Genomic DNA, 12,702 nt, shown 5'->3' on the forward strand with positions numbered 1-12,702 from the left:
CGCCATGTTGACTTCCTGATCTCGTCTGTAGATTCGTGCTTACCTAGCGCAGCGAGCTGGAAAAGCTGTTAATATATTTACTTTCAGTTTTGTATCAATTTTTCGTGGTTGTGTTCGCGGACCTGCAAGTCTACCTCCACATAAGCAGACATCTCTTTGGGTCCTTTAGCTGGTGGTCATAGACCTTTCTCCGAAGGTGTAAAGTGATGCCGAACATGGATGCAATGAAGGTATATCGAAACGGTAGTCACTTCTGGCCCGATGACGTCACTTCTAGACCTACGAATTTTGCGACCGATTACACAATATTTTTTTCTGCTGAGGCTTCTAATTCTATCGCATTGAAATACTGGACAGGAAAGCCGAACCCGATGCCACCTGTCACCACCGCCATCATCACATTGCAAAGGAGACGCTTTTAGAAAGCGCCAGGCGACCAGTCATGCAGCTGTCAGGTTCTTCACGGTGCAAGACGAGCAGTTTCCTTACGTACCTGGGTGTTCAGAGTTTTCTTTGTGTCCCGCGGCCCCTTTGATGCCTTATTGGCGCCGAAGCAGTCCACGGCCGAAGTGCTGGCAGGGCGGCCCCGCTTCCTGTCGCTGCCCACGGCGCCGCATGCCCACGGCGCGCCACAGCTGCGTCCGCAAAAGTGAGTCAGCGAGGCATGTTTTTTGTTTGTTTTTTAGCGTGGTGCCTCCGCGCTGGTGCACTCACGTACTACAAATATTCTCCAACGCGGGACGCAATGCGAATTTGCAGATACAACGAACAACTTTGGCCACACTACTCGGTTATAGCGAACGAGGAGGCACGGTAAACTACCCCCGAAGTTGAAGAGGTCGTGCTTCCGGTAAGCGCGGAGAGGAAAAAGCGAATCTCAACCTTCACGACATCGCCCCGGAAAGAACATGTCGACCCAAAAAAATAAAAGAAGGCCCTGCCGCGCTCAGCGCTAACCGGGAAGTCCGGCGTCGGGTAACACTGTAAAATGCAACGCAAAAACGTTAAGAATATGCTATGTAACTCTATACTGAAACAGTAAGTAACCGTCGGTCAAGCCCGCGTTGATTGCTTACGAGAGCAATCATCGCCTGCGTGTTCGCCGGTTGGGCAAAGCATCCCAAGTGGAAGATGGTTGATGGTGGTTTATGGGGCTTAAAACGTTCCAAAGCAACTCAGCCTCTGAGAGACGCCCTAAGTGGAATTAGCGCTGTGCGCGTGAAAAAGGGGCTTCGTCGAAAATGAAGCTACCGGCCATGGTCGCGGATCAATTAGCAACAATGATTTGAGAAGTTTAAATTCCTTTCTGCCTGTGCTGGTCACGTGGTATGCATAGCCTGCCCATTGGGCTCCTTCTTTTGCCCTGCTACCACGTGAAGGCAGCGTCATACAGCGCACTGTGCAAATGACGCCCTCCGTGCCACGAGCGCTGCGCTACTTTCGTCGCTGCATGAGCCCAGGAACGACAGAAGCAGCTCGAAAACATACGTGACCATACGCATGTAGATATGTGGCAATGCTTTGTTGATCCACAGCTGGCCAGATGTTTCCTCAGATAACTATCCTCCTGAGGACCACAAAGCCACAGAAGCGCGTGCTATGACGAAGACGTTGGACACTTCAGTACGAGCACCCCCGTACCGCCAGAAATCCTGTTTATGTGGCCGACCTGCCACCAGCTGCCGTGAACACTTTAACCACGATTATTTGTATCCCGTCCCTAAATTTGATAGTTGGCAGCAAGGGTGTCGACGGGGATTAAATGGCCGCGCTAGATAGCCTGGAAAAAGCCGCGGCAGAATCTGCTTTGCACAAGTAGGCGTGCACAACGCAGTTTTATAAGAAATAAAGCCCCTTCCAGCGGCTTTAGTATTTTTGGCTGTTATAAGGAGCGTTCACTTGATATGATAATCGGATATAGTGAACGGAATCCGCGTGACCGTCAGGTTCGTTATAAATGGGCTCGACGATAGTTTCAATCCCTTACAAAAATGACTTTTGAGCTTCAGTTGACGCCTTGTTGAGCTCCTGTTGAATCAACTGAAAACCCACATGAACTCAATGTATGTTGAGCCTACACAACACCTGCTACACGGAATTTTTGTTGAGCGTAGTCAAGAGATTTACTATTGAGCAATTTCTGTTGAACTTAAGTTTAATCATCTCAAGACAGCCGTTTCTAAGCCTAACTAAATGAAATCATTTCGTCATGCATCGTGTAAACAGAACCTGATCACATTACACTTATTAAGAACGCACGCAACACCCGTCGAAACTCTCATAAACCGCTCAAAGTCATTTTCTTGCATAGAAAAAAGTGCAATATGCTCATTCAGACATACCTACTTTGGATGATTCGTATGTGCTCTCATAAAAAGGGCGCTTATTTATGCTTTATTTAAGTTTTTTATGAATGAATCAAGGTCGTCAAATAATAGACCGTTGCATATGAACTTCATTACTTCTACTACGCATAAAATAAATAAATATTAATAGTAGTAACTGACATAACTTTGCTGATAGGCAGTCTACAACCTGCGCAGGTCCGGACACCCCTGAGTAGGACTATATAAGGGCGAAGCCGAGGTTAAACTTAAGATCGTAAGATGAACTCTGTCAATTCTTTCTATAGCCTCGTGTGCAGCACTGTCCCATGCTCTTTATCTGATGGATGTGTAGGGCTAAGGTGTATATATGTATATATATTGATGTACATACGTGTTTGTGCGTATGTGAGGAGCACTACGTCACAGAGGATGACGGCTTCACGTTAACGAGAAATTGCAGCAATAAATATGAATATACCGCCGAAAATTGCATTGGTAGTCGGTCCATCTGGCGCAATACGAATGTATTCCCAGGATTTTTTTGCTTTTTTTACCCCAGCCAAGATTCAGAATGGCGTGTTGATTCACTCCCGTAATTCCAACATGAATTCAACATGAACGCAAACCAGAAATTTCATTGAGAATGCTCAACTCTAGCACAGTGGCCACTTTTCCAATGAGTTTCAACTCGGCCTCAACAATTCACCAACACTAGCCCATCCTGGTCACAACAAAAATTCAACATGGCGTGTTGAGTCTGCTCATGAGAACTTCAACACTGTCTCAAGAAGCATTTTTGTAAGGGATCCGCCGCAAAAATTTTTTTCACGCTTCAAACATGGACCTTGCGCGTTAGGCCGTACCTTCGCTCCAAGAGGGCGTTCGTGCCGTGGTCACTGAATTGCTATCTTGGAAAGCAACGAGAAATCGCTGAGCAATAAAATGATTTTTTTTGTCGTGATGTCGTGTTTTTGGGGACATACTTCAAGAGTATCTTAACAAAGACATTCAGCTCATGCACTTCTATAACATTTCTGTCTGCGATGAAAGACTCCGGAATTCCATGCGATGTCTTCGTGTTCATAGGACCGTTTAGCGTGTGGAAAATCTGCATGATAGAGGAGCGAAATTCGCGCACTGTGACGTCATGACCATTTCGACCAATTGAAAAGCGTGACATTTCTGTCAACAACTCCTGCTTACAACGATGAGTCATTAAAGGCGTCCGCCTTAAAAAACGCCAACAAGCATAAGCCTCGCGTCTTTGACACCAACAACCGAAAGTTCATACGACAGCGAGAGTAGATATAAAAGGCGTCAGGCAAAGCCAAAACAGCGTGTTGAAGCCGCCCGCTAGCGACTGGCATCAATTTTTTTATAAGCAGAAGAAATCGGAGAATCGGCATAAGGAAATTATTTTATCGCAGTTACATTTAATTGCAGTACCATCTTTGTGGGCGTAATCACTGTCACATGTCACCTAGCGCATGCATTTCGGCATTGCCCGTTTTTGTAATCGGTATTTAATTTTCTTTTATATCGCTACCGCTGCCAAGAGCCCGCCTTTCCTTGCTTATTTCGGTCACGTGCAAAAAAGATTATTCGGATTCTAAAAAAAGAAGCTGCACCAGTTTATCCATCCTTTATTTGGTAGTAATAGTAGTAATATCTCGTGTTTAACGTGTCGAGTAGGCACGCGAGCTATATGAAGGACGCTCTAGTGGAGGACACCAGATTAAGGTAGAGCAGCTGGGGTTTGGGAGCGGGAGCTCCACTACGCCATGTTTTGCCAAGGACATCGGTTGTTCCAGTTTGACCTTCAGCAGGAAGAGTGCCGAAGGTGTGGCTGTGACGCAATGCCACGTGACTCGCCGCAGGTGCAGCCGCCGCGCCACTGCTCTCACCGCCGCTTCACCAGATGTGGTCAGGTGATTAAGCACGTGATTCGGCGTTCGCTTAAGGAGGCGACGCCGCTCTCGCCTGCAGTGTTGCCATGGATGAGAGAGTGGTTGACAGTATGCCTGACATGCCTGCGAGGCGTTTCAAGCGTCTAACCAAGCGTAGCCAAGTATAGTGGAGCTTTCGCTCTGTCTAACTAGGTTTAGAAGAGTTAAACCTCTCCCAATTTTTTCAACCTGCGACAGCGCCCGCTCGTTTTTCATTTCACCGCCTTCGAAATGCGGCCCTCAAGGCCCGGATCGAACCCGCAACATTGGAATCAGCAGCCGAGCTCCACAGCCACTGAGGCATTTTGTTTTCTTTATTGCTCCACTGAGCCATCGTGAGGGTTTTTATTTAGCACCCGCTGTCTGAGAAAACGAACGCTTACATGAGTCCAATCAAAGGGCTGAGTCGGGTTGATTGGTTCATGCTGAATGGTACGACGAAACAGCGCTGACGTACGCGACGGAAGAAGAAGAGACAGATGAGACAGACACGTGCACTGAGTCAGCGCATGTATCTGTCTCTGCTTCTTCCGTCCCGTCCTTCAGCGCTGTTTCGTCGTAACATGCTTAAAAGAGTAAATGTTGTACTACCCACTGCGGTGGTTCAGTGTTTAGGGCGCTCGGCTACTTATTCGGTGTACCCGAGTTCGAACCCGACGGCGTTTCGATGGAGGCGAAACACAAAAGGCACCCGTGTGCTGCGGATGTCAGTGCACGTTGAAGATCTCTCGTTGGTCCAAATTATTCCGGAGCGCGCCACTACGGCACCTGTTTCTCTCTTTCTCCTTTCATCCCGCCTTCCTCCTTCCCCTTACGGTGCGGCTGAGGTGTCCATCGAGAAGCGAGACTGCTACTGCGCCATTTCCTTTCCTCGAAAACCGCCAGCACAACATTCTTGGGTCGTTGCTCTAATGTTTCATATATTCGTGGTAAATGACGTAAAGGTAGCGGAAGTATTCTTAATCGGTGCTTAAAGAACTATACACAACTAATTTTGTTACATGTTTTCTTCTTTCAAATGATGCCCTAGATATTAGAATACATGGCTCACCGAGGGGTATTGGCCTACGGCCGCTTTAAAATTTAGAAAAAAATTTGTTCTGAATGGGTAGACCTGCGCACTCGACTATCTCATTTTGTCTGAAAAAAAAAAGTATGCCGGGTTCAAAAAAAAGCGGGTCTGAACCGAGTCCCGAACCGGTTCAGAGCGGTTCCTTTGAATCGTTCTGGTTCGGGTTCAGTTCCAAGATGGCGAAATAAATATGGGTTCGGTTCGGTTCCGGTTCCGGGCGAAAATTCGGGGTGGGTTCCGGTTTCGGGTTTAGGTTCGTGTCCGGTTCGACACCCTGATTACCATTGATTTCCGCCTTGTTCCTACGAAGCGCCTCCGCAGTAGCAATGCAATCCGCCCTGTACATCTCTCCTGCCGCGAATTGCTCCTACTCTGGAACCTCCTTTAGTTGCCTAGCGTAAAATAAGAGGAAAACGCCGCTCCAGGAGAGGAGGAAGAACTTTTTAATGCGAAACCAATACTTGGCTGTGTTCGCGGTTTTGTGTCAGATGAAAGTGGACGCAAAACATATCCACAGACCTTGCGTCAGTCCATTAAGAGTTAGGGGTAACAGAATGACTGTATAAGATAGAGGATGACAAAATGTCGCTGCGCGCCGAATTTGGTTGATGTGGAGTAATCGGTTGAACAATTAGAGGAAAAAATACAATCAGCCGTCAAAATAGCCATGGTCGTCTATATAGTGGGAGGACATCAGAACAGCCTCGGACATGGAAATAGTATAAAACGAAAAAAAAAGGGTAAAAAAGAATAAACTAGGTTAAAAAAGTGTTAATCGATGCAAAAGTAAGAAAGAAAGTGATAGAGGCGACAAGTGTGGAAGAGACGTGAGTGCTCTCGCATACCCCCAGTGCGGGTCGCCACAGTGATCTCTAACGTTTCTCTCGTCAAAACCGCGCATAGATGCTTCCGTGCTAGACAGACTGATGGCGACCTGGGGGGCGGCCCACTCAATGGCCCGGATCTGGACGGCATGGTCTGAGTTGGCCAACGCGGCCTCGCCTTCCGCTGCTGAAGAGAAGGATATTGCAGCAGAGCCACAGGAGGAGGCTCTTTCTTGCGTTCCCACAGGATATGATCATATGTCGCCGGCTCCCTACACCATCTATATTATTGGTGAATATATAAGGACTTAGGAAAGATTTCGTCTCCAAACACACTCCTGCTCCTTGACCAATGTCTTATGAGGCGGCGGGAAAACCCTCCGCCTCAACTCGTATTGATTTCTAATGTTATGGAAGGACACCAGCTTTTCCCTCGTGAACCCTCCCGGAACAGACGACTCACATGCTCGGCTGACGAAACCTCGAGCTTGCGTGAGCCGCCTCGTTCCCCGGATTTCCGCGGTACGTCGGTACCTACACCCCCTTAACTTGTCACTTACCTACAAGTCTGACTCGGCTCAACAGCCGAGACGCCGCCGCCGATAACCTGCCCCTCGCGAAATTCCAGATGGCCGTTTTCGAGTCAGTGAAAATAAGATCAGCCTTTGTGGTAGCTATGGTTAGAGCAATTGCCGTCTCCTCCGCCAACTCGGAAGACCTGGTTCTGACCGTCCCGGAAGCGATCGAGCGTCCCCGCGCGTCCACTGCCGTTATCGCTAATGCTTGCCTGTCTCCATACTCAGCAGCATCCGCATAGCCCGCTGCTTCGTATTTCCTATACTTTGCGTAGAGCGCTTTCGCCCTCGCCTTTCTACTGTCTTTATGATGCACCGGATGCAAGTTTTTCGGCAGAGGTTTGATGTACAACCTTTTGCGTACCGCCTTCAGTTGCTGTGTTTTCCTATCCCCCCCCCCCCCCCCCCCCCGGAGTTTCGATCCCTATACCGATCTCCTCTACAATGTTTCTCCCATCACCTGTTTCCGAGACCCTAGCCATGTGCATCGTAAGATGCGCCTCCTTTAACTCACCCAAGGAGTAGTGCACCCCCAGTCCGATCATGCATTGTTGGGTAGGCCCAAAGCAAACTTGTACAACTTCCAGAACATAGCTTCTGCCTTACCTCTCTCCGTGACATCCAGCTTAAGGTACGGAAGCGCATACACCAGCCTGCTTGCAACAAACGGCTCCACCAGCTTACACAGGCCTCTCTCCTTCGCCCCACTGTTCCGGTTGGCTGTTCTCCTCATGAGTCTCACCGTCGCATTGACCGTGTTCTTGAGCCGCTCTAATACATCCTTATTCTTTCTGTTCGCCTGCAAGTGCAACCCTAGCATCCGGATCGTCGAGACCACAACGATCGGCAGCCACCCCACCCCCACTTCCAGAGGAGGCGCTTTTTGCAGGGGGATCCAGCACCGCAACGATAGTGATTCTGGTACGGAAGGTCCTGGCTGCTCATGATGGGATACAGTGCAGTAGACTAAAACTGACCGATGTCGACATAAAACCCATAGCATTGAAGTCATCCCTTCTATATTTTCCATGCCTGGTCATTGCCATAGAGGCAAGTGCTGACCGCAGCAGTTTTCGTCAAGGCTGCGAACGCCGCTTCTCGGCGATTGGAAAATCTAGGCGTGCGGCGATGAATGAGGCGCTCGCAACGATGCGGCGTTCGGATCGGATCATATCTAAAACCTTGTTCACCGCCTGGTTCATCGCGACCTTGGAGGAATGATCGCGACCGTAGTCTCCGAGATCACCCGCAAGAGAGCAAACGGGCCATCTCGAAGGCTATGTCGCGGCGCGCCTAGTTTCGCCAGTGGTCGTGATGAGCCGCTCGCATCGCAGACAACCCGCTCGCGCCAGAGATTGAAGTGTGCGCAAACCAGCAGCACACCTCCATTGGCGCGTAGAGAAACCCTCTCCCCCCTCTCCCCTCTCCGCTTTGCCTAACCAACCAAAACATCAGCGGGCAGGGATATCCTGACGAGACTGGGGCTATGTCAGGCACTATGAACTAATGAGAGCAAGTCCCAAATTCCGACATCTTCAAGAGAGAAGATTTGTGTCAACCGGATACTCGGGCACATGCACCACGAACGGCAGCAGGGTAGAAGGAGAGCCAGGGTCAAAAAAGCACTGGCAAAAAAACTATGAAAAGAACCGGAAGCGGTATACGTGGACATCGGGGACTATGCCGAGCCAGGCAGGGTCGCTGTTGCTGCGGCCGACAACCAGAAGGGGCCAGTCATCAGGGCATCTATCTATGCCACAGATCCTGCGGAAGCGGTATCAGTGTCCGTAGCCATGACAATCAAGACCCATGATCAAGAGGGCAAGTCATTGCACATAGTGACGGACTCCCAAAATGCCTGCAGGGACTACCTTGCTGGAGAACCTCACGGAAGGGAGAGCACACTATCACGTACTCTCACACTCACACAGAATAACATAGACACCTGGTCACGAAGGACTAGCTAGAAACGAGGTCGCGAATGATCAAGCCCGAGCACTCACAAACCGGACGGATCCCTACCACACTCCCCTCTTAGGACCGTATGGCAACAGGCTAGAAAACCTTAGTCTAGAAGGAAGACATTTGTAACCACCACACAAACTACTATCCTCCTCGGATGCCACTGACTGGAGGAAAATACAAAGAAACACATATTAAAGTCTTCAAATTTGACACACGATCAGACCCACACAATACCAAAGTTACTGTCCTTGGTGCAGAACAAGCCCCAAGCTCTATCATACATCTTGGAAATGCCAGAACAAACCGGACAAAACGTTAATAGTGCCACACCCGACACACGAGCAGTGGGAGGAGGGCCTGCGAGAACCTGGACCAGCAAGCTTGGATCATCTAGCTCGTCCGCAAGTAAGCTGCCGCCATCGCAGCCCTGGACTAGGGGCCCTGACCACCCGGCTCCTGCGAATTAATCCATGCTAATTAAAAGTTATCTTTCTTTCTCCGGACCTCCTCACACTTTGACAGTAAGCAGCGTGGTAGCCTTGATTTTGCTTGAACGGCCGTTTTTGAGCCGATGCCCAGACATGGAAAATATAGGAGGCTATGTTGAAGCAATATATTTCCGGGAGAGCAGTTACATTTACTGGATGAAACGTGTCATGGCTCATTCTCCAATTAATTGGAGCACACGGGTACATATACCGAATTTCTCACGGGGGCCACACAATGGTGACATAACGCTGCCGCTGCGTTCACATGAGGAATTGAGACTGCGGTTGCTTATAGTCACCCTAAGACCCAAAGGGGCGCGCAAGGTCATTATCCGAGCTTTGCTTCGCACATGACAACGCGATACGCAGCGTGCCGTCTCGATGGCGATAAGGTAAGGCGGTAACAGCAGGAGCCGTGTGCTGCAGGAGAGACAGGGTGCATGCATTTGCGCCGCGTCGGCGCCTGGCCGGAACAAGGCGAATCATCACTGCGAACTGTAATAAACGAACCCGAAACTGCGGCGGTACTTGTAGTGTTACGAGTGCTTTGGTTGGTAGCGAGACGCAATTGAGTGCCAGGGCTTAAAAAGTTCAAAACACGCGGGCTATCTGGGGCCGAAACCCGGCTATAGCTGTTTGAGATGAAGCAGCTTAAAGGGCCTCCGAAAGGGGCTGTCAATAAAGTTGGGGTATGCCTAGGACGTTAAAGGACTCCGCTTCACAGGTAGCCTCCAGCAAGAATTTATTTAATGCCTTTTGTGGAAGCTGTATGAAGCCAAAGTATGAATTTCCGCGCCTTGGCGCCTCTCCCTCTCCTCTCTTCAATTGTCGCACGCTGGAACGCGGCCGCCCTTCTTCCGGGCCCGCCCACTCGGCCCCTCCGCTACATCCTCCGGCTGCCGACAGCTTCCTGGCCAGCCGGAGTGGCCACGGTCATGGTAGCTGCGTGACGTCTGAGAGAGTCGGTGCGGCGAACCAATGACAACTCCCGGCTGCTGGCGTTAACCGCGCGACATGACGTCGTATGCCTGGTTTCGTGCGAGAGTCTGGAAGCGCTGTTTGCCACGAGGTGCAAAAGCGGGAATTTTAAAAAATATATTGCATATTTTCCGCTTGTTTTTGAGGTCTCGTACCCGGTATGAACGCTGCGTGGCCTCGCTCTACATAATGCAAGAATTTTATAGCGAACCCCGAATGGTAGCGCAGTCCCCGTGGGCTCTGTGTAATCAGCGCAGCGGTGTGCATATTCCGAAAAGGCCGCTTGCTACAAAGGGCGATACCGTCCGATCATAATCATCATTAGCGCGACACTGACGGCGCCGAATGCCACGCAAGCGCTGCAATGGGAGGGTGACGCTGATTCAAGCCTGCGCATGCGCATGGCCATTTTGAGCTTTCGGCCGGCTCGGCCAGGCGGCGCTGCCAAGCAATTTTTTCTAAAGCCCGTCGAGTTTTTTCTTGTTCGGCGCACTCTGTTTACTTCTGTTCGCACGTGTACGTGTTTTAAGGAAAAAGCATTGTTTCCTGATCATTTCCGGTTTCATTTTCATTTATTTGTTAATTTTTTCTTCCTTCTTAATGACAAACACACAATAATTAGCTAACAGTCATAAGGCAACCAATACACTAGGTTCGCCTTTGTTCGCAAACGAGCAACGCGCTTTCCCCGAAAGCTTTCTAAATAGTTCATGTAAATTGAACATAATTTCAATGTGATGAATACCATTATAAAAAACCGGTTTTGCGGCCTATGAGCTGCGTGCTCGCCTCATGGTCTGAAAGTCCCAGGTTTAATTTAAGAAATTTTAGTTTTCTCTCGTAGTGGTGCCACGATGACGTCATCTGGGATTTTTTGGACCATTGCTCCTGGACAATGCCAGCAACGCCGTGTTTTGTTGAAGATGGGCCATATGACCCTTTCGCATTAAAAACAATAAAGTGTCACCCCGGAAGGATCCCCATTGTGAAAAGGTCCTGGTTATATTGCGAATCGCTGCTCGCAGACCGAGCCGGAGCAGCGGAAATCGTTGACGTAGGGTCACGTAATGTCGATCCGCGAGGGTGCATTGCGATTTGGTCCGTCATGTGAATCCACCTTAACAAAACATTGGCAGTGGTTTAGCTTACACCGTGGCTCTGGTTAAACCTGGAGGAGTGCGAAAGCAACGAGGAGAGAGAGCGACGCGATGGAGAGCGCGCGGCAACGGCGGCGGCCCCGGCACGATAGCTATGCGCCGCTACTGCGCATGCGCAACTGGCGAGCGCGGCGGTGGCACCTCTGAGTCACCCGCGCAGCGACGGCGGCGACGCGCCAGCTCGGTGCCCTGTGACGTCACTGCTCCTCGCGCATGCGCCGTATGGCCTTTCCTCGGCTCCGCAAAATGGCTCGGTGACTAGCGCAGTGTTACTTTCGCAACAATACCGGTTATCCTGCCTTTGCATTACATGAGCTGCCGCTGCCCATTCCTTTATTTCGGCTAGGAAGTTGTTATCTCGCACCATTTGTTCCCTGATCCACTGTGCTATATTCCTGTATTTTTACGTTGCGCCTACCATTTTTGTTTCTATTGCTAGCTGCGCTGTCCTCATTTTGTGTTGAATCATTATCCTTACCCTCGACTTTTCTGCCCCGTAGGTGATTCTCGTTAATATGCAGCTGTTATATACTTATTGCTTGAAGGGTACTGGTAAACTTCCATTAATGATTTGAGAGTACCTGCCAAATGCGCTCCACCCCATTCGTAATCTTCTAGTGATTTCGCTATCGTTTTCCGGAACTGCGGTCAATACCTGCCTTAAGTAGTTCCCCTACCGTACCTCTTCCAGCGCTTGGCTACCTGGCTAGCTTCTGTTCCCTTTCGCGACGGTTGAAAATTACTTTAATTTTCACCATTACAGAACTACCGTTGTGCTTTGCGTGACTAAGACATTGATCATGATTTGCTATTCTAGCCCTGCAAGGCGATCTCGTCAGCGGATCGCAGATTAAAAAGCATTCTCCACAAACTTGTCAGGCGGTATCTAAATACCGCCTGACAACACGAGGTGATTTACATTGGAGAGGTCATGTCTCTCTGCATGACACAATTTCGTGTTGGGGTTTTATTACTTTCTTTATGGAGGCTATGGTGTGTGTGACCAGGTGTAGATAGCATCCAGTATTTTTACATGTGGCTTTCCTGCACCCTAATTCCGTAATTCCCGCATGACTGCTGAGGTTTAGACTGAGTCAAACGCTTTCTCGTAATCCATTAAGGCTATTTATATATACGGATTGGCTATATTTCGCACATTTGTGTATTGCCTGAGCAATCGTGCGAACATATTCTATTTTCTAGTAGCAATTACCAAAGCTTTACTGGTTCATTGGTTGATTCAAGTCTAAGGTTCTCCAGACACTTTTATCGATCACCTTAGCGGATATGTTGTATACGTAGCGGACAGAAAGCTGATTGGACTGCAAGTTTTCAAGTACTTGACGCCCCCTCTCTTGTACATTAGATAA

General features: G+C 49.3%; 1 protein-coding gene across 1 annotated transcript in view; it reads right to left on the reverse strand.

Annotated features, from left to right (window-relative positions):
- The window catches only part of LOC149354751 (uncharacterized), a 73,090-nt gene that overhangs the window by 2,919 nt on the left and 57,469 nt on the right, over positions 1 to 12,702 (reverse strand). The window contains exon 5 of the mRNA XM_089577547.1: positions 494 to 635. Coding sequence (XP_089433673.1) covers positions 494 to 635 — 142 coding nt within the window. The remainder of the gene's footprint in view (positions 1 to 493; positions 636 to 12,702) is intronic.

This window comes from Amblyomma mixtum, chromosome 3, assembly GCF_055824585.1.
Source record: "Amblyomma mixtum isolate Tamu chromosome 3, ASM5582458v1, whole genome shotgun sequence".
Lineage (NCBI taxonomy): Eukaryota > Metazoa > Arthropoda > Arachnida > Ixodida > Ixodidae > Amblyomma > Amblyomma mixtum.